Source organism: Zeus faber (genome assembly GCF_960531495.2).
Source record: "Zeus faber genome assembly, chromosome: 18".
Classification (NCBI taxonomy): Eukaryota; Metazoa; Chordata; class Actinopteri; order Zeiformes; family Zeidae; genus Zeus; species Zeus faber.
The window spans coordinates 11,880,212-11,906,658 of NC_137210.1; the positions used below are offsets into that span (position 1 = coordinate 11,880,212).

The window sequence follows — 26,447 nt, forward strand, 5'->3', positions numbered from 1 at the left end:
TGGTCGTGGGATTGCAACTGTTTTCGGTGTCGTTGTACTAAATTCAACGTCGAGTAAAATGCAAAAAAAATAAAAAATGAAAAAAGCATGTGAAGTTTCCCAGCGTGCCGTCTAAAACGTGGCGCTGGTACGGACACTTCAAGACGCGTTTCTCCTCCAATTCCTCCTCCTCCGCCTCCACCTCCTCCCTCCGTCTCCGCCGAGCGCGAAACCCAACAGCACGGAGACCCACCAGCCCCCCCCCCCCCCCCCGTTACGGTAGACGAGCCCCCGTTCTTCTCCGTGTCACTCGTCTCCCGCGGCAATAATAACACATTTCCTCGGCGTTCCCCACGTCCGCGACGCCCCCGCCGCAGATCCTTCCACCCAGAGCCCCGGAGGAGGAGTGGTCGCCGCGGGGAGAGCTGGCGATCGCGAGCCCCGCGATGGATTCGCCCGTGGCGGACGCTCACTTTCGATGACTCGGGCGTCGGGAGTCACTCGGAAGACATTGCCGGGGGCTAGGTGAAAAGGCGTTGGGCACGGGGTCGTGCTTGCAGGTGCCTGTTGTAGGCTTTCATATCCCGCCGCAAATAAGTTGTAATGTTTGAGATAAGTTCACGTTATATCAACCGGCCACCGTCGACAGATAGAACGGCTCTTTGTGTACTGATCGTCGGGAACCGCATCTGAAACGCGAGTCTAAGCTTTCACCGTCACCGCCAACAACACCCGCCCACCCGCCGCATGTGCACGACGAGGGGGCGGTGCCTGGCGGCTGTCAGCGACACGTGACACGGATGAAGCCCCGCCCCCCTTAAAAAATTGTACATAATCGTTGGCAACAAGTGTGGAAAGTTTATGTTGGGGCCCGAATGTGAGGCGGAGACTCGCTGGGCAAGTCAAGATGGCACCAAAATATAATAATAATAATAATAATAATAATAATAATATATTGTCCTATATATATGCCCTATTATTATTATTATTATTATTATAATGACGACGATGAAGATGATGATGACAATAATGCTCAGAGCATCATAGCAAGAGTTAATTTCACTTAACACACTATATAATAATAACAATAATAATAACAATAACAATAATAATAACGACAACGACGATAATAATGCTTAGTGCATCATAGCAAGAGCTCCTTTCACTTAATACACCATATAATAATAATAATAACCATGATGGCGATGATGATGATAATAATGCTTGTTGCATCATAGCAAGAGTTAATTTCACTAAACACACTCAATAATAACGATAACTTTATTTACATGGTACTTTTCGAGACAAGAGATACAAAGTGCTTCACAACAGACATGATAGGAGAGCAACGGTGAAAAGGGGACTCGAACCTTTTCCGTATGTAAAGGTGCAAATACCTCTATAACACCAAAGCAAAAGTATGTAGTGGTCTGTGGTGAAATGTAGTAGACCTTCAACCCATGTCATTTCACCACAGACCACCACATACTTTCACTTCGTCTCTGAAAACACAATCTACTTAAGTACATAGCTGAAAATTTTACTAACTGTAGGTATTGTTAAGAAGTATTTGTAATTAGTTACCTTTCACCTCTGTAAATCAGCAGTATGACAGATTCAAAATAATCAAAATAATAGCAGAACAAATCACATCAAAGAAAATTAATTTAAATATTAAAGTGATTTCATTTCATTGGCCTGGCTGTTTCCAAATCGCAACTCTTACTTCAAATAAGATCGCGTCTTCGCTCATACTTTGTATTGCACCACAGCGACATATCTGCCGAACACCGGTCATATCTCGTGTTCTACCAGACCCCCACCTTTTTCAGTAAAAGTTGCTCTGTCTACAAAATTACCTCAGAGAACAGATCAAGATGTTGAGGCTTTATTTTCAGACACGTTCAGATTTACAGTGCGGGTGTACAATGAAAACATTCAGGACAATGGTATGGAATGGATTTAATCCCCATTGCTGTACAGTATACGTATTCCAAACTGGGGGTGTTCCCCAGCTACCAGCTAAATGCCAATCCCAAAAATAGCTGCACAGCATGAACATCATCACTGAATCACAGGAATGACAGACCAAACAGCCGGCAAACACCAATCCCGAAGGCACAAACCATGATGTAAATCCTTGGTAAAAAAATGTTTTTAGGCCACGACAGAGGGTTATCCTATAGCTAGATTAAAGACCAAACACTTAAATTGGGCTGTTATAATAACCTATGTTAACATTTGCAGATACTAGCAGGCACCTTTTTCCAAAGTTACTTTCCCTGTTACATAAATACTACTGAAGCAGATTATTTTTAAATCAAGATATTTCCCCATAATTTCCCCGGATTTTATTCCTTGCAGAACTGAGGCGGAATTGGAAGTTTCATTTAATTGAAGAATAACTTCCAAAACGCCAAATGACTACTACTATTACTGTAACTGTTGGCATCTTGTAAACGTCCCCGACAGGTGTCCATTTTGTGCCGTTCATCTTGGAATGTCACCCTGCTATCAGCAGACTCTTCTGGAGCATTATTTCCCCACATATTTGTGACAGTCTTCACCGTGTACCCCAATAAGCTACCATCTTACTTACTCAAAACCATCATTTATAATATATAAATCACCGTGGGTTAGTTTTCTTGTCCATGCAAAGACAATCTATAAACAAAGAAATTAGAAATTAGAAGGATTAACATCTCTTCTAAAAAAGAAGGCATTTCAATTGTTAATTAAATCAAAACATTACAAACAGAAGTTATTAAAGACATTTTTGGCTTCTTCATTGGAAAAGACCCAGAAATATACACACAATACTGTATGTTGTGTTGGAGTGTGGTTACACTCCCTGCCCAAAAAAAGAATAGTGCAATGATTTAATAAAAATAATAAAAGATAAGCAACTTGAAATAGCACATGTTCAACTAAAAAAAAAAAGAAAGGAAAAAAAAGATTCACCCATCTGTGATGAAACCAAGACATTGTTGTTTTTTTCCATGTTAAATTAAGATAATCTTAATAATGCAGGTGGTCACAATGATCATACAGTCTCCAGCACTGCCGCCATCTCCTTGAACTGTTTGTGAAAGTTCTGCAAATTAAAAAACAAAACTAAAATAAATCTCACTGTAATGCAATGAAAGGTATTCAAGCCTTAGTCATAGCCATTTTGTTTTCTCATTTTTTAAAGAATGTACCGTAAATTGTGGAATGGTCATTTCAAAAGACCTCTGATAGATCTGCCCGGAGGGGTCGGCGATTTTCAGCAGCAACGAAACAAAGGGAGAGTTTAGAGAGCGGCAGGTGTCGGAGCTCACCGCCATGCCCAGTTTCCACTGCATGTCCACCAACTGTGGAACAGGAACAACAACAACAACAAAAAACAACCCGGCCTCGACCAAAGAAGAGTTCACCTGCAACAATGACACAAGAGGAACATACATCATACCTGTCCGATGCTGAGCATGGCCTGGGTCTCCTGCCGGGCGTGGACCAGGGAACCTTGCTCACTCCAGAGCCTCTGCACGACCTGCAGGGACGCTTTGGGCCACTTGCTGCTGCCCTCCTGCAGCCTCAACACCACGTCTTCAGCAGAGAGGTTGCTCTTCCCCGCTGACCTGAGTCGAAAGAAGAAGAGAACACACACACACACACACACACACACACACACACACACACACACACACACACACACACACACACACACACACACACACACACACACACACACACACACACACACACACACACACACACACACACACACACTTTCTCAGCTAAAAACATGGGCCTCGGTTTGCAGCAATGCTCTATTACATAACAAGGTTTAAGCTGATTGGATTGATCCTGGTATTTGTTTATGTTTTGTTAGCTTGGATAAAAAAATGTGGAGGCTACAGCTTGTAAGGGAAAATAGAATCAGCATATTTGATAGTTGGATATTTACAATACACTCAATTGTACGTTGATCCCCCCCGGACATCAGTTGATATGTGGTACCCAGTACATAGCCGAGTACATTTTGAATCTGTGTGCAAACCCATCAAACTTTGTCAAGAAGCAAAAAGTACCTGAAGGTAAGCAGGAGGAATCTGATAATGTTTTGCAGAGCCTCATGGTCAAGACTCACTCCAGCTCTCTGAAAACTCTACCCGGAAAAGAGAAAACGAGTGAGGAAAGAGGCATGTGGCTGCAGCTGACAAAGAGTGAAAACGTTGAGGAAAGTTGTACTCACATCAGAGATTTCAGATGAATCCACTCCCCTGACGTGCCCTTGGAGATAATTCAGGATGTGCTGACACTATGGAGATTATAAGATTAGTGACCTCAACCGCAGCCTCTGTGTCATTGAACTTGGTGAGACAATGAGCCGTGCAGTGCACACTAAGCACCAGCAGGGGGATTGTTTTTGTCCCAGCATGACAACAAATACTAATATAGTTCAAGTTTCAAGTTGAAGTTCAACAGATTATTATATTCAGAACAAAGTACAAGTACTTCATTACTGGACTTAAGTACATTTTTGAAGTATCTGTAGTTACTTAGGTAGATTCAACATGTCCCAGACACTGGGCAGTGTGCCCTCAGCCCCCTCTGCCCCTAATGCTCTCTCTTCCGTCTCCCTAGTGGATGTTTCATTAGTCTCGAGGTTGGTGACCAAAGCCAAAGCCTCCACCTGCTCCCTGGACCCTATGCCAACGGCGTTGGTGAAAGCCTGCCTTCCTACCCTCTGCCCCTCCATCACAGACATAATCAACTCCTCCCTAGTATCCGGTACAGTTCCCCCCAGTCTCAAAATCGCCTCCATCACTCCCATCCTGAAGAAGCCTGGTCTGGACCCTGACCATCTCAACAACTACCGGCCGATCTCCAACCTTCCATTCCTCAGTAAGGTCCTGGAAAGAGCCGTGGCCGCACAACATCTGTCCGACCATGAGCTCTACGAAACCCTGCAGTCGGCCTACAGAGCACACCACGGCACAGAGACCGCCCTAATCAGGATCACCAACGGCCTCCTCCTCGCTGCAGACTCCGGTAACATCTGCCCCTCAATCTCAGACTCCGTGGCTGAAATCCTCATCCATGCTTTTATCACCTCCCGGTTGGACTACTGTAACGGAGTCCTGTCCGGAGTTTCCAGCAAAGCCCTGGAAAGGCTCCAGTATGTGCAGAACTCAGCTACCAGGGTTCTCACTCGCACCAAGCCATGGCAGCACATCACCCCACCCTCATCTACCTTCACTGGCTCCCGGTCAAGTTCTGCATCTCCTACAAACTCCTCCTCCTCAAATACAAATCCCTTCACGCACTCGCCCCTCAATACCTGTCCGACCTCCTCCACCAGCACACTATATCCCGGAACTCGCGGTCCTCAAACATGGGTCTGCTGTTCATCCCCCGGTACCAGATTATGAACCTTCGGGGACAGAGCTTTCAGCGTGGCAGCCCCCACCCTCTGGAACTCTCTCCTTCCCGTAATCCGTAACGCCCCGACCCTGGACATTTTCAACACAACCCTCAAGACCCACCTTTTCACCATGGCCTTTCCGCCTTAGTTAGTTAGTTTAGATATTCTTCTGTTTTGTTTTTTGTTCCTCTCTCCCTAAATCTGCCCCCCCCCCCCCCGCCCCTCTCCTGTAAAGCGACCTTGGGTTCTTTGAAAGGCGCTATACAAATTTAAGTTATTATTTTTATTATTGTTTATTCAGTTTCCACCCTCAGGGACTTCAGACTTTTACTCCACTACATTTGAAAGCAAATATTTATATTTTTTGACTCTACATTTCAAACAATCGTGTTACTTACGTTAAATAAATATCTATCAAAGTGCTGATTTAGGATTGCTCATCCACGATGACTTCAAATATCCTTGTCAATTCTTATCACACTGCCTGTACTGTTTATTTAATTATTATTTGTAATCAGGATACATGAGCACTCGTTTGCAGAAAAAAAGTGATACTATACGCTGTATTATATACTCTGCTTACCAAGACACTGCATCTTCAAAGTACCTTTAAGTTTCATACTTTAAGTAGGTTTAAGAGCAAGTACTTCGATACTTTACTTGACTAGAAATGCAGGGGTCAGAGTACTTTTTTTTTTTTATACTGTTTTAGTACTTCCTTCACCGCTGAAAGAAGATCAATTACAACGTACTGTAATTGAAATTCAATTACACCTAATCAAAGGGGACATTTGGAGTTTTTAGGATGCTATGAATGCAATGTCAGTGGTAATGCTACTGCGAACGCTCCTTGGCCACTTATAAGAGCGAAATGTCCTCACCGTGTCGGCAAGCAGATCGTGAGAAAGAGCCGCGATGTTCCCCACGATGTGATCCCCTGGAACGCAGAAGGGGAATTATAATGGCTCCGTTCGGGCGCCTGGGTCGGCGGAGAGAACAGGCCTGGAGGAGGAGACCCGCTCGCCCCAAACCGGTCTCTACTCTCACTCAATGGGTTAAGGAAGCTCAGCTGACCGGGGGAGGGAGGAAATCAAACCCACCGTGTGAAGCATCGAGTCCCGGCATCTTGAAATCACAGATCACCGAAGTAGTAAACAACAACAACAACAACAACAACACTGAATGTGAGGATTTAACGAGATGCAGCGAAAGGTAACGCAGCTTCCGCGGCGGCGTCCATGGGCCGAAGCGACGCGAACTAGACAGAAAACACACAACTTAATGACTTCGGGCTCGGGTTTAACAATGTCTATTAAAACCCCCTTTTCGCTATGAACAACAGGTCGCGAATAAGAGAGTTGTTCAAGCGCCGTGTCGGCCCTGTACTAGTCCGCAGCTGTTAGCTTTGTGGACAACTTTGAGGCGTCCACGCCTGAAACACGCCCGCGACCCCGAATGGTCCAATGGTTCGAGCAGGGGGTGAATTGTGTTACGGAAAAATCAGAGCATGTGGCAGAAAGACACACAAAGAACGTACATCTTGTCTACAAATCCTACACCCTCACAAAACACTACACTTTACACATCAATTTATTGTAGACCATTATAGTTAAGAGTTGTACGCTATTGTGAATTATTCAAACCACCCCTCTTGTCCCACTGGGTTATTTAGTCGCGCTCTAGACGCGGAAGTGCGTGTCAGCTGTCAAACGCACACTGGCCCGGAGAAGAAACCAGTGTCACCGAGCTGAGAGGAAGGCGACGTTGTAGATCTTCAGCAGCTATGGACGGTCGGCGATGGCTGCCTCTGGAGGCCAACCCAGATGTACGTCTTCTAATATCGTTTCACCGTCTAACACGGCCAGCAGTCACGCACGTGTGGGGGCCAAGTCATATCTGCCAGGGGGGAACAATAGCGGCAGCCGGCATGGCTAACCCCGCGGTGCTAATGCAGCCTCTGCTAACCGTATGCATTTGTTTCCCTTCCTTTTAGGTCATGAACCAAGTGAGTGTTTTCAAGTGTTTCTTTTGGGGTTAATCACCGGGGGGAGGTGGGTGGGAGTGGTTAGAGACGGTGCTATGTTGTGATCTTTGTAAAGTTAGCATTGCCAGCTAGTCTAAGCACCCTTCGTATTTTAAATGTAAACACTATCACGTTCAGTACAGTTACAGCCCAAACTGATTGCGGCACGTGGAGCATGGTGTTACTGTTATGATTAGGATGACATGTTTATTATTAGGTTGTTTTATATTCTATATCTGTTATATTTTAAACGTTTAAAAACATGTATTATCCAATGTCATATGTTTTGTTAAGGACACTTAACAAATAGGGTATATATATATTTTAAAATTTTATAGCTTTATAATCAAATTAAGGTCAAGCCCAGAACTCCTGCCCATTTTATTTTTATTATTGTTATTATTATTATTATTATTATTATTATTAATAATAATAATAATAATAATAATAATAATAATAATAATAATAGTTGGTTAACATCTGTGCTTTCAGTTTCTCTGCCAGCTGGGTTTGCGTCCCTCCTGGCAGTTTGGAGATGTGTACGGACTGGACATGGAGCTGCTCAGCATGGTTCCAAAACCAGCCTGTGCCGTTCTTCTCCTCTTCCCAGTTACAGAGAAGGTACTACTAAGTCGCTTATACTTTTTATTTTTATGTTTTTTTGTTTTTTGTTTTTTTAATCAGAAAATAGACAGAAGTGGAAAATCTAGAAGGTAAAACAATTCCAATCTTCGCCCTTCATCACCCATACTTTAAACCCTCTCGTTAAATGTATTCCATAGTATTATGGCTTACGCTTCCAAAGCATAAGCCATAATATTGATTGACCTTTGAACAAAATGGCTACATAGTTACTGTTGGCGGAGAATGGCCTTATAAATAGAACTGGTTTAGGCTCCCCAATCCTAAAGAGGGCCAGCCCACTCACAAGTACAGTTTACAATGATGAGTTACAGCTCCCTCTTTGCGACTCAACTTATACATTTTCAATAAATAAATAGCATACTTAAGTGAAAATGCTTACACAAAAGTATGAGCCTTTTTCGCTCACAACAATAATTAGGTCATTCCAACACTTCATGCTACCATATAATTCCCGTTTTCAGGCTCATTTTCCATTTAAAGCTTTATTATATGCTAGAGATCAAATGTTGAGCTTTTTTTTGTTTGTTTGTTTTTCTTACTCCTTCCCTGTCCAGTATGAGTCATTCAGGCAAGAGGAAGAAGAGAGGATCAAGGCTCGGGGGCAAGAGGTTTCTCCCGACGTGTACTTCATGAAGCAGACCATCGGAAATGCCTGCGGAACAATAGGCTTAATTCATGCAGTTGCAAACAACCAGGCACATCTGGAATTTGGTGAGTGCTTGTCACTCGCGATCCCATGTCCTGAAATGTAAACCTGACTATGATATTCCCTCTGGAAATGGAAGCACTGTGGCTTTGCCAGGAGGAGAGAAGTGGAAAATCATAGAAAGGGAAATTCCACTCTGGCTTTGTGCTGTTTTTCTATATAGATGAGTTGCTTCCCAAAAGTCTAAAAGCCCTCAACCAATCAGCTTTCGAAACATGTACAGTAGCGAGTCCAGAAATATACAGTAACCTTGAACCGCTCTGAACCCTCCCGTTTACTGTCGTTGTTCATAAGTAAGCAGTACACCATTGGGATGTTTACTATAATCTGTTGAATCTCTTAAAATGGGTTTTATGTTGAATCGTGGTTCAGTTTTCCTCAAAGTGATACAAGTGAAGACCTTTTCCTACTGACTTTATTGTGTGCTCCTCAGAGGCTGACTCCCCTCTAAAGAAATTTCTGGAGAAGTCTTCCAAAATGAGCCCCGACGAAAAGGCCACCTTCCTGGAAAAGGATGAGGTATGACTAAACAATGAGCAATGATCCCATTTAAAAGCTCTCAGTGTCAGGTAAATGGCGGTCCCAAATGTACTTTGTTTCTGCCGTGGTTTTCAGAATATACGGGTTACACACGAATCCAGCGCACATGAGGGACAGAGTGAGGTGAGTCGTACATTTTGGGTATATTATATTGTATTCAGGTATGAGCTACAGTATGTCACGAGAACACGACAACGTCATCAATGTAATTCAGTTTTCCTTTTTCTCTAGACCCCAAGCATAGATGAGAAAGTAGATCTACATTTTATAGCTTTTGTAAATGTCGGCGGTCAATTGTGTGAGCTGGGTAAGTTGTCTGCTGCTCGACAGACACATATTGTCATTCAAACAAAAATGTGTATTGTTAAACCCAGCTTGGTTCGTGGAATACACTGGAGATCCCTTGACTTACTGTGTGTCATGTGCCTAGATGGCCGTAAGCCTTTCCCCATCGTCCACGGAAAAACCTCTGAAGACTCTTTCCTGGAGGTAACCATAGTAGCGAGACGCACGCATTCCATCGCAGTTCCTCTCCGCTCTGCTTTGTCTTGATTTGTGTTCCCACGCACGGCAGGATGCTGCAGAGGTGTGCAAGGTGTTTATGGCGCGGGACCCCCAGGAGCTCCACTTCACCGTCATCGCTCTTTCCAAAGCGTGAAGCCGACATGACGGCTCCTCCTCCTCCTCTTCCCCTCCCCGCGAAGAAGAAATCACGACTGCCAATCATTCTCAAGTGCTGACATCAAAAGACAAATATGTTTTTGTTTTTTTGCCCTGTAGCTAAGCCTGTGTTGAAAATTTTATATATATATATATATATATATATATATATATATATATATATGAGAGAGAGAGGAATATTCAAAAGTAATGTTACACATTGCTTGTAAAAATGTTGCTGTGTGTTGTGCAACTAAAACTTCTCCGATTTCCCAGCCTGTTGAAGACATCACAATAACTGACCTAGCGATATCCGTTAGTTTACCTAAAGTCTTTAACATTTGCTTTGTTCCATTGCACATTTAGAGCGAGATGGTTTAGGTGAAGCAGCATTTCTGTTCAGAACTGGATCAATTGAACTCTCTAATTATGTGGTTGTAAAACACGATATGCACAAATTCTGAGTCCATGTCATTACTACAAGATTAACAAATTTAGCTCTGAAAAGCTTTGTCTCTTGTTTTGATTAGGAGAATACCTTTGTAAGCCGGTAGGCCAAACACTGCAGTAAGATGTGAAGCAGCTTTCTGGCCATATTTTGGGATAGCTGATCTCAACAGGAAATCTATGATATCAAAAACAAAGGTGGTTTGGTTTGCTTTGCACAAGGTGCCTATGTTATTTTGTATCAAGAGCTAGAATTTCTGCTTAATAAATACCAAATTTATTTAAAAACATGTTCTTGTAGCAATTTTTCTCTTGCACAAACGTGTCGTTTTTCGAGGTGGCTGGAAATGTGACTTCATTTAAATGGAAGCATTTAAATCAAATTCTAATGGGAGTCAATTTGCTCTTTTCATGTATTGTGTTTGTCTTGTGAATTTAACTGAATCAGGCGCCAAGCACAATTTCTCATCATAATGTGCGTAAATATTGCAATTGTTGTACATTTGGGTCGTAGGCTTAAGTTGAACTTTCTGTCACGCTCAATTCAAATAGCTGTAAACCAGAAAAAAGTGTGTGTGTGTGTGTGTGTGTGTGTGTGCGTAGGAAAGGAAGGTGTGGGGGATTTAATCAGCAGGTGGCTGCAGGTAAAGGATGGTGCTGCAGAAATAAATTAATAGAGAAGAGGGAGAATACATAGAAAACAGGAGGTGGATGAAAGGAAAGAATACATTTTCATGTAAAAGGAGTTTGTCTTGGTATTGGTCGCTGCCCTTAAACACAATCGAATATACACACAAGTAACATAAAAAAAAACCTTAATCTAAAAGACAAATTTATATCAAATGTGCTGTGTGCACAAGATAAATTAAAAGGCTATGGCAGGGTATGAGTGGTTGTGTGGCTGCCGTGAGTTCGGGGTTTGGGGTGGGCTATGAAAATAGAAATATTTGGGGGGATATTACTGTTCAGAATGAATGGATATACATGCAATAATAGACTGCTGATATCAAAATGTAAGTAATTGAAAGTATATTGCACAGACTTATAGACAGGAGATAGATCACAAGCAAGGCAAATTTATTTGTATAGTACATTTCACACATAAGGGCCATTCGCAATACTTCAGGCAACACAAATAACAACATAAATTCTATGAAAGCAAAGAAGAATAAAACCATAAAAAGATCAAAACAGATATAAAGACAATTACATTAGAGATGGCAGGTTAAAGTGCAATTTATAACATTGTAGTTTCTTCAAAATAAAAACAATGTAGCAAATAAAATACCAACATTTTATCACTGATAAATTGTAAATTAAAAAATCGGGAAAAAAAACATTTTTAATCCCCCTCAACTTCCGATGCACTACTTCAGTCCGCCACCAGATAGCGTATCGGGAAAGCGCGTCCCCACGGTGAGAGCGCGTTCAGGGTGGAATTAAAGTTCAGTATTTAGCCCTGAAACCCGCGACCCAACTTCAGATGAGCTAGTCCGCTGCTCCCATGTCTGTCCGCGTGGGTTTTCTGTTTTATCCCATTTTTTTACAAAGTTTGATGGACGTTTGATTCCAAAAAGGCATTGGAGGCGTAAAGCGGTTTGTCGAAGCGAAGGTGTGTCAGAGACCGGGGCAGGTAGGCGAGTTATCTATCTATATATCTATCTATCTCTCTATCTGTCTATCTATCTCTCTGTCTGTCTCTCTGTCTCTCTATCTATCTATCTATCTCTCTGTCTCTCTATCTGTCTATCTGTCTATCTGTCTATCTATCTATCTATCTATCTATCTATCTATCTATCTGTCTATCTGTCTGTCTGTCTATCTATCTATCTATCTATCTATCTATCTATCTCTCTCTCTGTCGCTCTGTCTCTCTGTCTCTCTGTCTATCTCTCTGCCTGCCTGCCTGCCTGCCTGCCTGCCTGCCTGCCTGCCTGCCTGTCTGTCTGTCTATTTACCTGTCTATCTACCTGTCTATTTGTCTATCTATCAGGTTTTGGGGATGGAGTGGCGTGAGCAGTCCTCTGTGAGCTGTGACCAAGCCTACTGGGAGGCACAGAGATGGGTGGAGGTAAGAACTACCTGATCTACAGTGTATACTACAACTTTACTCAGATTGACTTTTTACCTTTTATATATCATAAAGGGGGAAATAACAAACAAATACACCAATGAATAACATTGCTCACCTCATTCCAACGGCACCTGTCAAGGGGTGGGATATATTAGGCGGCAAGTGAACAGTCAGTTGTTGAAGTTGATGTGTTGGAAGCAGAAAAAATGGGCAAGCGTAAGGATCTGAGACAATTTGATGAGGACCAAATTGTGATGGCTAGACGACTGGGTCAGAGCATCGCCAAAACAGCAGGTCATGTGGGGTGTTCCCGGTGTGCAGTGGTTAGTACCTACCAGAAGTGGTCCAAGGAAGGACAGCCGGTGAACCGGGGACAGGGTCATGGGCGCTCATGGCTCATTGATGAGCGCGGGGAGTGAAGTCTAGCTCGTCTGGTCCGATCCCACAGAAGAGTTACTGTAGCACAAATTGTTTAAAACGTTAATGCTGCTATGATAGAAAGGTGTCAGAACACACAGTGCATCACAGCTTGTTGAGTATGGAGCTGCGTAGCCGCAGAGCGGTCAGAGTGCCCATGCTGACCCCTGCCCACCACCAAAAGTGTCTACAATGGGAACGTGAGCGTCAGAACTGGACCATGGAGCAATGGAAGAAGGAGGCCTGGTCTGATGAATCACGTTTTGCTCTCCATCATGTGGATGCACTATAGGAAGAAAGCAAGCCGGCGGAGGCAGCGTGATGCTCTGGGCAATGTTCTGCTGGGAAAGCTTGGTTGCTGGCATTCATGTGGATGTTACTTTGACACGTACCAACTACCTAAACATTGTTGCAGACCAAGTACACCCCTTCATGGTTACGGTGTTCCCTGGTGGCAGTGGCCTCTTTCAGCAGAATAATACGCCCTGCCACACTGTAAAAATATGTTCAGGGACGGTTTGAGGAACATGACAAAGAGTTCAAGGTGTTGACTTGGCCTCCAAATTCCCCAGATGTCAATCTGATGGAGCATCTGTGGGATGTGCTGGAACAACAAGCCTGATCCATGGGGGCCCCATCTCGCAACTTCCAGGACTTGAAGGACCTGCTGCTAACATCTTGGAGCCAGATACCACAGGACACCTTCAGAGGTCTTGTGGAGTCCGTGCCTCGACAGGTCACAGCTGTTTTGGCGGCACGAGGGGGAGCTACACAATATAAGTGGTTATTAGTGGTGGTTTTAATGTTGTGGCTGATTGGAGTACAGTATATATCATCTATATATTCTATATCTATCAGTGGTGGTCTATAAAACAGCATGAAATGCTACAGTAGCTGTGTCCTGATTTCAATTTACCCAAAAAATTATGCATGGTTTCATAACTACAAGGATATGGACCGGATGAATAAAAGTATTTGTACTCAGTTACTTTCCCATACGGGAGTTAAGTGAGAACTATACTCTGCAGCTCTTCAAGTCTTGACGTGAGAAGTGACGCCAGACTTTCAGGAATCAGGAAAAAAAAGTTCACGGCAGCGGCGCTCCACTTCATTCATCCGCCTCCGTTTGCCTCTCTCATTGTTTCATCGACGCTCTCTGTCGTGGTGTCTCGCCTCGGTGAAAACGCCTCACTCCCACCAGTGAGCTTTTGGACGCACTCCGGCCCGATCTTGCCTCTACCTGTAGCTTAACGCTTCCAGCGCTGCGGAGACATTGATACTCCGGTTACCAGCAGAAACATCACTCCTGAAGACGTGGTGAATGTGACGTGACCCAGATTGGAACGATACTGATTCATCTAGATCCTATGGAACAGTTAGGCAGAATGAAGGCCTTTAAAAAATGTAACATATACTGTACCCAACAACTAGACTCCTAGCACTTGTCATTTTGTAGAAATACATTGAACGCTCTTTTGTCTATGAGACTGACTCAAAGGTGTTCGCATTCCTCTCATTGTCAAAGAAGAAATGCAGTTTGGCTTTCTGTCAGCCAAGGCATTCAACCACCATATCCATCCTCAATCTCGGCTCGCATCTCTTCTTCTCTTCATGAATATGAAAGGTTTACTGGTGTTTGGCTCTCAAAATATTGTTCCCTATTGTATATTTTGCCATTTTATGTTCATAGTTTGTCACTTCAGGAATAGCTACAGTACACCTCCTCCTTGCCAACCAACCCCCTCTCCATCTCTTTAAATAACGCTCTAGTTTCATTTCCAAAACGCCAAATTATCCCAAGTTTCCATTAAAACCTCAAATTCCTTCCCTTTCTTTTCACTCTCTTTCAGCGTGAACGGACCCGACAACGTTTTCCTCCGTCTGAGAATTCCCTCTCTCAGCGGGGCGCCGCGGAGCGGGTGCACCGGCCGTACTAAACAAATATTGTTCTAATTTCATGAGGGGCGAATCCGAATGCTTTGCATGTGACATCAGTGTCTCTCGCCCTCGCACACTGGGCCATTGTGGTGGCTTGGCTCCTGGACTTGGCCCCAGTAGGGGCCACGATGTTTGAGGAGGAGGAGGAGGATTGTAGGGAAGAAGGGGTTCTGTAAGAAAACGAACGGGATGAGCAGGTATTGGGGTGTTGGCGCTCTTCGCGTTGACAGTAGCAGCAGTTTTGCTTCCGAGGGAAAGTTTTTGTGTCCGTGGGGTCCGAAGGAATGATTAACAGGCTGTCAGCCTTCACAGCACTCTTTAACGGAGGCGTGTGTGCATAGCAGAGGTAGGTGTTGTTGTTAAAGAACTGGTCTAAACGGTCACATGGACACATTCCTGCTTCGGCCTCCGTGGATGTGAGCGGGGAGCCTTGAACCCCCCCCCCCCCACCACCACCAGTTTTGCAGACTACTTTTTCAGCACGGCCCACTGCGCCCTACAACCACAGGGTCTGGCGCGATAATGAAGGTCCTTGTTAATCTAATAGAAAGGCCTTTGATGGCCGTCTGTTGCGACAAACGAAACGGTGTTGTGGCGAGTATGCTGTGTTCCAGCCCCCCCGTGGAGAGGCCCAGACGGGCTTTCAGAAGTCTACCGGCAGTGACCGTAGCCGTGTTACTGGTATGTTACTTGAACCCTTCAGCGTCGAAATATTGTATAACTTTTTTAAACAAGGTTTTATTTTATTTTTGTAATTTTTAATTTGAAGGTGCCCTGTGAAGAATTTAGTGGCATCTAGCGGTGCGGTTGCAGATTGCAACGAACTGAATTCCCCACCCTCCCCTCGCCCCGCCGTTCCGACGACGTAGGAGAAGCTACAGTGGCCATCAGGTGCCGCGAAAGTCCCTCTCTAGATTCAGTGTTTGGGCTGTCCCTTCTGGGCCGCTGTAGAGACATGGCGGTGCAACATGGCGGCCTCCGTGGAAGGGGACCCACTCCCTACATGGAAATAAAGGGTTCATTCTAAGATAACAAAAACACAACCATTCTTATTTTCATGGGATTATACATAAATTAAAACATACTTCTGAATATTATATTCCATTTCTACCACGTCCGTTCTGTAATTTCTACACCCTGCACCTTTTTATTTCATTAATTCATAAATACATTTAAAAACTTTCTTTCATGGGCAGCAGTTCAGCGCGCTACAACCCGAGTGACGGTTATTATTGCAAAGGCGGCCAGGTCTGTGCTATATCAGATTTCAGATCTTAACATTGATTTTATTTCCCTATTTTGCTATCCTTGAATTAAAAGTGAAAGTTTCCGCTTCCAGTGAGTACAGACGAGTCCGGTCCAGCCCAGCCCGGCAGTTCTCTAAATAGAAAAATGTTGCCGCGTAGCTTCTCCAGCATTCCATCACCAGATGAGACGGGCTGAAGGCGGCCAGGCTGACTAATACAAAGAGGCGTTGGTGCTTCCTGGCCAGGTGAAAAATACAGATTCAGATACAGACGTTTTTGTTTTGTTTTTCTCTCTGGCTTTGATTGTGCATTGTCTTGAGAAACAACAATGCAGAGTGATGTTACTTGTTTGTGGACGCACGCTGAGATCGGTCGCCCTTAGCTTTCACACCGCAGCCTATTGTATTCGCAATGCGTTGGTCGGGCAGCGAGGGGCTCTCCATGACCCCCGCGGCGGTGTTTCTTTCACACCGCGGGCTGCTGGGTCACGTCAATGCCGCAGCATTCGGTTTGTTGACGTATTTCGATGGGGGGAGATCGGGGAGCAGTCGGCCGGGACGCATGCATTCAGATGTACTCATGTGGAGCAGGACCTCACACGCCGAACTGTTTACTTTGGCGTTTTATGGTGCTGGGGTTTCAGCATCCATAGGGACTTTTATTTGTTCAGGTGAACTTACCTGAGCGGTTTGACCAATAACCCACCGACACCACCACCTCCTGCGGAAGCAACTAACAAAAAAAATTTGGAAAACAATTAGTGGTGGGCTGCATTCCGTGCGTCCAAACAAACCTGCACGCTGAGCTGCCTCAGTGTCCTGCATGAATAAACAATGGCCGTGGTCCGACCAGCCCTGACCTCCCCGCCACAACACCACACCACACCCCCACCTCCCCCCTCTTATGAATTGCATTCTATTGATGCATCATTTCCACAGTTACGTCCAACTGATGTGTTGTAATGTTCGTGAAACCCCAGACTATTTCTTTTCAATTTTCAGCCCAAACTGAGGCCGTCCGTTTCCTCCAATAACAACGTGTAAAAGCTTTACTTGTTGTTGTTGTTGGTGCTTTCCCCAGTAGATCCCTAACACCCTTGAGCTTCAAGGAACTCCGGCACATTCTTTCAAGGGGAGTCGTTTTTTGTAAGAGGGTAAGCTGTTTTTCCTAGCTTTCTTCGTGTGCCCGCCCACCCCAGCCCCACCTCAGCCCACTTCCCCGTAGCCCCACGTTGGACCAGGGCAGCGTTGTGTTGTTGCAGATTAGAGGCGTAATTGGACATGGCAGGTTCAACAAGGTAGGCTCGGTCCTTGGGGGAAGGTAATACCCATGGTGACGAGTATACATGAGGCAAACGAGTTCCCTCTTTAGAGGCTGTGGCCAAAATCGCGCCAGCGCCAGGTGTGGGTCACACCCAAAATATTTCAAAAGGCCACCTGGAGATAATATTTTTATGATTCGTAAAAGCATTCTGCTTTAATGACTTATCTTGAGAGGTGCATACTATCATGACAAAAATGGAGAAGCAGGTACTTGAATGAGGATAGTAGTAAGTAGTTAAAATAATAATAAAAAAAAAAAATCTGAAATCATTATTGTTTACAGGGATTTTTGACAATGTATTGATGGATGGAATGAGGAGGGATTGCCCTCAGTTTATGTTCTCTGCTAAAATAACAACTTATCTATTAGAACAGTAGGGGTCAGGATTTCATATGCCAACAAGTGGTTGTAAGTCATGACACCCCTACTGGTGTGTGTGTGTGTGTGTGTGTGTGTGTGTGTGTGTGTGTGTGTGTGTGTGTGTGTGTGTGTGTGTGTGTGTGTGTGTGTGTGTGTGTGTGTGTGTGTGTGTGTGTGTGGGGGGGGGGAGAGAGAGTGTATTTCTGTGGGTATGATTCTGTGTTTGTGTCTTTGTTTTTCATTGCTGGGTTAGAATTGTAATTGTGTTAATGGGGGTGGAGTCGGCCAAAATGCCTGCTTTGTTTTGTATACGGAAAACATAATGATATCAATGATTTAATGGGAGAGCAACCGCTGAACGACTTGAAGGATTTGGACATTCCGAGTCTTGTCAATTCTGTGGAAAATCACAATTGTATTCAGGGATGAGTCAAACGTTTTATTATATTCATCCTAGTCATCAAACACAATATTATCTTGTTCCCCAGGAATGGAAGGCATGTTTTTTTTTATGCCTCGTCTCTCCTACTGTAGGGTGTGTTCATGGGAGTAACAAGACACTTGTTTTACAATAATGCAGAGTCTCTTCCCATCAATCTAGTCGGTTCCTCCCCACCGCTCCAGCGAATCACCATTTACCATGGTATTTAAGTAATGTCCTTTCAAGAAGACAGGACAGGACAAGACAAGACAGAGAGAACAAGTTGTGACTGACCAATATGGTGACCCTGACCAGTTTAACTGGTTTTGCTGGTGTTTTGACACAACATATTGTGCCTGAATTGAGCACACCTCTGAGCACATAATGCATTTGCATGTCTTTATGTGTATTCATACTGACTTGCAGCTGCCACATTGGAAGTAATATCATATTTGTCACACAGAGTCCTAAGGACAATAAAGCTGCAACTGAGCTTTAGAAGCAACGAGCGCGGGATTAAGGTTAAATATCAAGTTGTCTTTTTTTTTTTTTTTTTTTTTTTTCCCTAATTTCCTAACATGTTGGGTCTGGTTTCGTTTGAGGTATCAACAAGCCCAAACAGCAACGGTCATAGATCCAGTTGCGTAAAAATATCACTGCAAAGTGTCCTCCATTGTACCAGCCTTGTCAGTTGGAGGACCTGCAGGTTGTGATGCAGATGGAGGAGACATTCCAGAAAGCAGAACAGGATGCATTGCTTTGGAGCGGTTATTGCCGCAGGTTTGGCTTCCTTTAACCCATAACTTTCTGCAAAAACGTTCCCATAAAGCTCACACTTACATTTCCCTCCGGGAAACATAAATATCATGTAAACGATAAAGTAGCAGGCTCACCCCCCCCCCCCCCCCCCCCGCCCGTGTTTAGACTTCAAACTCAACCGGCAGCCGTCTTCTCCGTTGCAGTCACAAACGGCCATTGTTTTATGTTAAAAATCAAGGGTGTGTGTGTGTGTGTGTGTGTGTGTGTGTGTGTGTGTGTGTGTGTGTGTGTGTGTGTGTGTGTGTGTGTGTGTGTGTGTGTGTGTGTGTGTGTGTGTGTGTGTGTGTGTGTGTGTTTATGGAGTGTGTGTGTCTGCATGCGTAATGGGGTCTCAGTGTTCCTGAAGTGGTGGTTTGAGATCATGGGAAAAGCATGAGGTTATAACACTGCGCTGTGTTTCCCCAGCGCTCCAGATGCTCGCGCTGCCTCTGTGGCTTGGGCTGGCTGGCTCCGTTTAGCGCGACTCCTCATGCCGTGTTTACCGGAGGCTTTTAGGCTAATCCGAGTCTCCAGGACAAGAAGCCGAGGACACTCGGAGAAGACCTCTGGAATACCTGAAGAACTTCTCTCCTCCGCTCCGTCCTGTAGGAACCTTAAGAGGAAATTCCACTGACTTCCTCTCCTACTGTTCTCCACATCCTACCTTTCTTCTCTGACCCCCGCAACCCCTCACCCTCTTTCCACACTCCACCCTTCCCTCTCTTTATTTTCGCCGTCACTCACTCACTCACTCACACTCTCTCTCTCTCTTTCTCTCTCTCTCTTTCTCTCTCGGACTCTCCTTTTCCTTCTGTATTCCTTTGTTTTTTTTCGTCCAGGCGGCCACCGACAAGAACTTTGGGAGCAAGGACTTCCGATCTGCACTGGAGAACGGCATTCTGCTGTGTGAGTAAGTACCATGCTTCGACTTAACACCTCTCTCTCTCTCTCTCTCTCTCTCTCTCTCTCCCTCTCCCTCTCCCTCTCTCTCCCCCTCACACTCTCTGAAGCCAGTCATTCATTGGGAAGCCCTCTCCTCTCCCGCAGGTCTGTACTCCACCGTAAGTGTTACTGATATTTCCCAGAGCGACCAACAGATCCCCTGCTGTGGTGTGTGTGTGTGTGTGTGTGTGTGTGTGTGTGTGTGTGTGTGTGTGTGTGTGTGTGTGTGTGTGTGTGTGTGTGTGTGTGTGTGTGTGTGTGTGTGTGTGTGTGTGTGTGTGTGTGTGTGTGAAGGTAAGGGGGGGGGGGGGTTTGTTGTTCGACTGAACCAGTGTTTTTAGACCGCACCACAGAGGTTGCATTGTGTAGTTATTCTTTTGCAGCGACTGTTCTGCACCACTGTCGTTTTCTCTCGGATCCATTCCGAAGCGCGAGTCCATCGCCTGTTTGACAGATGTTCCGGGAGGTTCCTGGAGACGGGCAGCGGGCCATCCTCCGCTCTAATGAGAGCTCCGAGAAGCCGTACTTGTAAATGGGTAATCCTCTAGTTGAAAAAAACCACAGTGGAGAGCCAAGGGAGCCCTGCTTTCTCATTAGATCGGGCACCATCCTAAATCGGGGGCTTTCGATAGGACAGAGGAACACATGTGTTCGCACAGACCGAGCATTGATTGGCTCAACCTCCGTTACCAAGAAGTTGGGGAGTTGTTGCTTTTCAAAGGATCAAGAATGTGTCCGTGGGTGGTTGTATGTGCTCACATTCATTTTTGTGTGCGCGTGCGTGTGAGCGAATTTGTACAGTACGTGTGTGTGTGTCTGTGTGTGTGTGTGTGTGTGCTTGTGTGCGCGCGCGTGCGTGCGTGCGTGCGTGCGTGCGCAGCACTGTTGGATGGACACAATGGTGCTATTTGCGTTAGTCAGCAGAATACTGTAATTACCCCCAGGCCATGGCAGAATGTCCCACAGCTCTTCAGACATCTATTCTAAGACAGGCTATTCATTCTGCTGATCGGGGCCTGACCCTATCGCTTCTTCACACTCACAGAAGAGCAGGCACTTCTATCTTTCAAGTCTGGATTAGGAGGAGGCGCCAGGTGTTTACTTTAGTATTGAACATCATAATGTCCCTGATATAAAGTTTGTCTGCGTGACAAATGCACGACAACAGTCCCATTTCCCCATCAATTTATTTGTTAAAAATTCCCCAGTAATACTGAAAAACCAATTTGACCCTAAATGTTAAATGTTCTAGTCTTGCCTCTCAGTGCTCTGTCCTGCTTATCAGTAGAAGTCAATAAAGCAGGCGGGCCTAATCCAAGGCCGCTATCCACCTGCCCCCTGATCTGTTTGCTGAATGATCTGAAGACAAAGCAATGATTGCAGGTCAACTCTTGGAGTGTGTTTTGACACGTTTTCTTTTTCTTTTCTATGTTCTGTGGTCAGTAGTTGCAACAGACATAAATAAATAAATGGGCCCCAGATAAATGGAATTTAGATATGTCCTCCACTGTAACTTAACGTGTGTGTGTGTGTGTGTGTGTGTGTGTGTGTGTGTGTGTGTGTGTGTGTGTGTGTGTGTGTGTGTGTGTGTGTGTGTGTGTGTGTGTGTGTGTGTGTGTGTGTGTGTGTGTGTGTGTGTGGCTTCAGGAGAGAAGGGTATGTTACAGCCGCTTGTTTACTCCGTAGCACTGCCCTGGCCATTTACTAAACTGAAGCCAGGTGGCCACCATTAAAGGAAGTCATAAACACACAACACCGAGACTTTGCAACCGTTCTTTCGTTCATTCCCAGCTAGTCAAACCGACCTACCGACCGAAACCCAACGGCTGACACCTCACTGACACGCTGTGTTTTCCCTGCTTATCCCTCGTCTCTCCGTAGTCTGATCAACAAGATCAAACCTGGAGTCATCAAGAGGGTCAACAGGCTGTCAACCCCCATCGCTGGATTGGTAAGTCCACTCATCTCCTCACACACACATGTGTACGTGTGCTTCCTGGCTTTGGCATGGAACGGAACTCGGGGGGGGGGGGTTAATCTGGACCTGTCATGCTGTCAAAGGGGAATTATTTTTTAATCTATTTCATACCTGCATTCGGCAGCTCATCCGAGGCTCCTTCTGCACGATTTGTCTCGAGTCATGACAGCCTTTTTGCAATGGGAGCTCAGTTCTGAGATGGCACGGTGAGATGTAAGACGGAGCAGTTTGAGGACGCCAGAGCTGATCACACCGTTGACAGGTGTGAGGCTTGACTGCCAGAGAGAGGCGTCTGCCTCGCTGCACTTGTCTCGATTCATATCTATCCCATTGTTCAAAACGCGACTCAATTAAGATTTCACAGAAAGATCAGCCGCCACATTTGAGCACACACCCCAAAACGTGATGTTTTCCATGCCCGAGGCTGCACTCAATCAAAAGGCCCATATAATACAAAAGGTCTTTGTGCTGCCACAGTTATTAGATTATTTATTTATTTATTCATTGGGGCCAGGTTGGAGATAGAGTAAAGATTAGTTCATTGCCTTTAATAAGAATAAGGTTTTTTTTTAATTCTTTTTTATTTGAGCAACTTGTTGGCAAAGGCGTTTTGGTCCATCGTGGATCAGCGGAAATGTTTTGGGGGAGTGTCAGGGTGCAACTACTTTGGTGGTTGACGGTTGAAAGATCCTACCTTTAACCCATCTCTCACAAAGCTCTCTTGAGGGTGTAATTGGGTCCAGCTGCTCAGGGGAATTATCCTAAGCCTTAACCCACTGTGTTCGGTTACTCGTCGGTGGGCTCAGTAACACTCAACATGTTTGGCAACACAGCGACAAGTCGGGCGTGGTAGGAGCAGAGTGGCACAGGGGCTGCGAGGATCTCCATGTAAACAGTTACTGTAAACACAGTGTTTACGGTGCCGAGCAGTGTACCATCACATCTACACGGTGACATAATCCCACACCCGGCCCGCTTGATTTGGACCATTACTCGTTTAATTGGCTGAACACCTGCTGCGGTAACGAGAAGAATTATCTTCTCGATCGGTAGCTCCGGAGCGGTATTTCCGAGGCTGCTTGGAGTCCAGGCCAAAACCACCTGATCATAAATTCTCCAGCCAATGCCAAAGCTCCTGGTTGGCCCAGGGCTATCGGTTACTGCCCACCACATGGGGGGAAGAGTTGGAAAGCACTCCGACTAAAGATTACTCATTCTCTGTCTGCTGTGGGAATATCTGCTCTCCCTTTAGTGGCGCGGGGTTTGTCCTCCCTCTACAAGTATTTTTGGAGTGCCGTGTTGCTCCATCCTTCAAGCTCTATAAATAACAGGCTAGTGGCTGCTCTTCATATGTTGCCAGATTTATTCATTTTATATATCACATTTTCATCAAAAGTTCAAAGTTGTAGTTCGAGTATCACATTTTTTATCGTTATTTTCTCAGAACTACTTTGACCATTGTTCATAGTTCATCATCTGGCGGTTGCATGTTTTGTAGGAATCTTGCCCCTCATGTTTGCAATACCGAAACTTTAAGAAGCTTTGCTGAAATTTTCCTGGAAAGAAAAGGAACTGGGGGGAAAAAAATGTTCTGCTGTTTGGAAGTTGCATTAGTGCAAAAAAAAAAAAGGAAGAAAAATACAATGGACAAAGAACAAGAGGAATGCTGTCAGTGCCGGTTTGATATTTGGATATGATTTAAATCAGTGCTAAATAATAGCCTCTTTACAAGCACGCCTCGTTAACTCACGAATATGAGTATGGTGTTATTATGGTTCTATATGTCATTTTCGTTTTGCTTTCTTTAAGAAAAATCTCAACTCAAAATCGATACCAGGCTCCGGCTTTTGCAGAATCAAAGCTCGCTGAGAGAGAGGTGGGCGGAAAAAAACAAAAACGGAAATCTCTGGTTTTTGTGGAATATTCAGCAACACTGGCGCCAGATCCTGGCCCGTTCTTCGGTTTCACTCGAATCCAGGGGAATGTTTCCCATGTCAGTACACATCTCTGCCCGCTGCATCCCTGATGAGCTCTCAGTGAGCTGTGGTTTTGTAGCCGCGCTGCCCCGGCCCGGAGCTGGTTCTGCTTTCACCAGGCCCGGGAGGAAGCCCTCTGTCATGCGGTGGAGCTGCCCGCCACATGAGAGGGGGGCCGAGGGGTTTGAGGCCCGCCGGGGCGAGCCCGGAGGGAGTTAGAGATGACTCCATTGGCTTCTGCCCGCCAAAAATACAACTCGAATGACGTTGTCCTCGGTGTTGCCGAGCACATTGATTCCTCTGCGAGTTGGGGGCTGTATTAATTGAAAGGTGTAAGTGGGTATATAAACATTTCCCTGGCCTCCGAGGACATTAATATTCTCTTTTCTGACAGGCGCTTGACCACGTTTTGTTCCAGCCTTTGTGTAGTTTTACTCTGTTTTGCCTGGATCTGGCTTTTGGGACAGAATGGTTTTTCATGGCATCTGTTACCGGAAAGCTAAAATTTCGAAATGTTCCATCTCTCGCTCTGTTTATTGTGACAGGATTTCATATTTTCACCATAGTTTTTTGGAAGGATGGTGAAAGCAATGCCAGGGGTCAGCAGAGGATAATTATAACGTTTGCCCATCTGAGAAAGGAATCCAGAGGAAGAAATAGAACGGCCACAGCATGACCAGTGGGGATGGAGGTCCTGCTGTAACAAATGGGACACCTTACAACTCAAACCGTCCACTTCCTTTGTGCAAAATCTTTTAAATCAAAAACTCCGCAAGACTGTAACTGGAGGATTAGAGGCTGCTGGTGCAGCATATTTAGAAGGATTATGTGCAGGCACAAGACAGAATAACATTCCTCCACAATCATTATCTCTGCATGCTCCAAGGCTGACTGGGAGGCAGTGCTTTTTCAGACGGCTTACAGAGTTGGTAATGTTATTAGTCCTGGTCGTTTACGCGATGCCAGCACCTCCATTATCTGTAGTAGTTGCATTCTTATTGGTCCATAAAAGGTAAGTATTAGTCCCAGGAATGTTACGCCGCACGGTAACAGTCATGGCGGGGGGGGGCTTCTTTAACTTCTTTGGAGAAGAAGGACAAAAGGACCGGGGAAGCCCAGAGGATGGAGGAGGAGGTTAGTTAAGGCCCGGATAAATTTGGTGACCGTCCTTGACAGTTCAGCGCTCAATATGGCTTCTCTGTCGTGCATGATGGCCCGGTAGACAGGATGTACTCATGCAGCCGTGTACTCGTTGTCGTATTTCACACATTTAACTGCAGTCACAGTACATTCCGTACACAGTGAATAACAAACTCATAAATGACAATGTCACAAAAGAACGCCCTCGTAAATTATGTTAGGTAGTCTGAACATATGATTAAGAGGAATATGGTCTGCGTGTCGGGAAGGCGAGGTTACAGTGGTAGTACCCGTATGACAAAGTCACTTAATCACTTCAATCTATGCAGCCGTTTGTATACACATTCGGTAAATAACTTGCAAGTGTGGAAATTTGCTCTCAGTGAAACAAGGAATAGGGCTTGAAATGGAAGAGGCCTACTGTATGGTTGAGTAAACACTGGCACCCGTCCCTCAATACACAACTTGACTGCAACCGGGGGGGTAACCTTTGTCCGCCCGGGGGCCCGGCGTGACCCGCAGGGCTCAGTAAACTGCCGCTCAGTGAGAAGAGGAGCCGCCGGGGGGGAGGGGGAGGCCGGCACAGAGGTCAACTCTCTCCCGCCATTGGCTAATAAGCATGTTTGTCGTTTAAATATAGAACCCGCTACCCCTTAATTATTTCAGCCGTGTGTCATTACGAGAAACCCCATTGGGAAGTGCCGTCCCAATGGGAAATGCAGATGTACCAACAAGACCCATGGCAGTGAAACAGGAATAACACTCGTGAGACTGGTGAGGAATTGCGCTGAAACTGTTTGACGTGTGGTTGTTTGCACAGATCTTTCCATGTAAACGATGTGTGTGGTAATTACCAAGGGAAAATATATTTTCAACACCTTCCAGCGGGGGTTATGTAGACCCCGTTTGCACACACACACACACACAGACACACACGCAGCAAATGAAACTACTTATTCCGCTCCAGTTGCTTGTGGGGGAAATATTTGTCAGCTTCTGTCACCCGAGCTCTTGTTTGGTAGCAACCACATGTCTCCAAAATACTCCACTACCCTGTAAATTCCACAGGTATTCAGCAGTGAAGGGGAGGGGAGAGTTTCTGGGTGTGAGAAAGACGCGGTGGGGTGGGCGGGACCGGAGCTCGGCGTTGGTGGCATCCTCCCGGTTTCGGCCTCGTGTCTCCACCCCAGACAGGCCCACTGGTCGTTTTAGTTTTTTTTTGTTTTGTTTTTTGCTGCTGTCAATCACACGCTGTCACACGCCGCAGCCCTGCCCCAGCATGCGTGTTTGTGTGTGCTCCTGCGTTGTGTCACTTTTTATTTGCTGCACGCACACACGCCCCTCCCCGTCCCTGTTTCCCTGTGAAATGAACTTTGGAAGCATTGAGCTCTGCGACCGCGTGTCCCTGCCAGAGAATTCCTGA

General features: G+C 45.3%; 3 protein-coding genes across 13 annotated transcripts in view; 2 read left to right on the plus strand and 1 right to left on the minus strand.

Moving 5' to 3' along the window:
* Positions 1-1,330: 1,330 nt before the first annotated feature.
* On the minus strand, positions 1,331-6,772 carry commd6 (COMM domain containing 6). The gene is made up of 7 exons (XM_080018586.1): positions 6,490-6,772; positions 6,271-6,326; positions 4,217-4,282; positions 4,053-4,129; positions 3,431-3,599; positions 3,180-3,332; positions 1,331-3,073 (listed from the first exon to the last, which is right to left on the minus strand). Exons 1-7 carry the CDS (start codon positions 6,512-6,514, stop codon positions 3,023-3,025), a joined length of 597 nt encoding a protein of 198 aa, XP_079874712.1. The 5' UTR covers positions 6,515-6,772; the 3' UTR covers positions 1,331-3,022.
* Positions 6,474-10,698, plus strand: uchl3 (ubiquitin carboxyl-terminal esterase L3 (ubiquitin thiolesterase)). 2 transcript variants are annotated; one of them, XM_080018584.1, is made up of 9 exons: positions 6,474-6,601; positions 7,062-7,214; positions 7,905-8,033; positions 8,612-8,768; positions 9,197-9,282; positions 9,379-9,426; positions 9,535-9,610; positions 9,734-9,792; positions 9,878-10,698. In XM_080018584.1, the coding sequence occupies exons 1-9, from the start codon at positions 6,590-6,592 to the stop codon at positions 9,959-9,961; spliced, it is 804 nt and encodes a 267-aa protein (XP_079874710.1). In that variant the 5' UTR covers positions 6,474-6,589; the 3' UTR covers positions 9,962-10,698. The 2 variants fall into 2 exon arrangements, with proteins under 2 accessions (XP_079874710.1, XP_079874711.1); XM_080018585.1 differs by lacking the exons at positions 6,474-6,601; positions 7,062-7,214 and adding an exon at positions 7,389-7,394.
* A 1,248-nt stretch (positions 10,699-11,946) lies between these two features.
* The window catches only part of lmo7a (LIM domain 7a), a 54,272-nt gene continuing 39,771 nt past the window's right edge, over positions 11,947-26,447 (plus strand). For all 10 annotated transcript variants that reach the window (XM_080019603.1, XM_080019607.1, XM_080019612.1 and 7 more), the window contains exons 1-4: positions 11,947-12,043; positions 12,404-12,481; positions 19,828-19,898; positions 21,812-21,881. In XM_080019603.1, the coding sequence (XP_079875729.1) occupies positions 12,413-12,481; positions 19,828-19,898; positions 21,812-21,881 (210 nt within the window). In that variant the 5' untranslated portion in view covers positions 11,947-12,043; positions 12,404-12,412. The remainder of the gene's footprint in view (positions 12,044-12,403; positions 12,482-19,827; positions 19,899-21,811; positions 21,882-26,447) is intronic.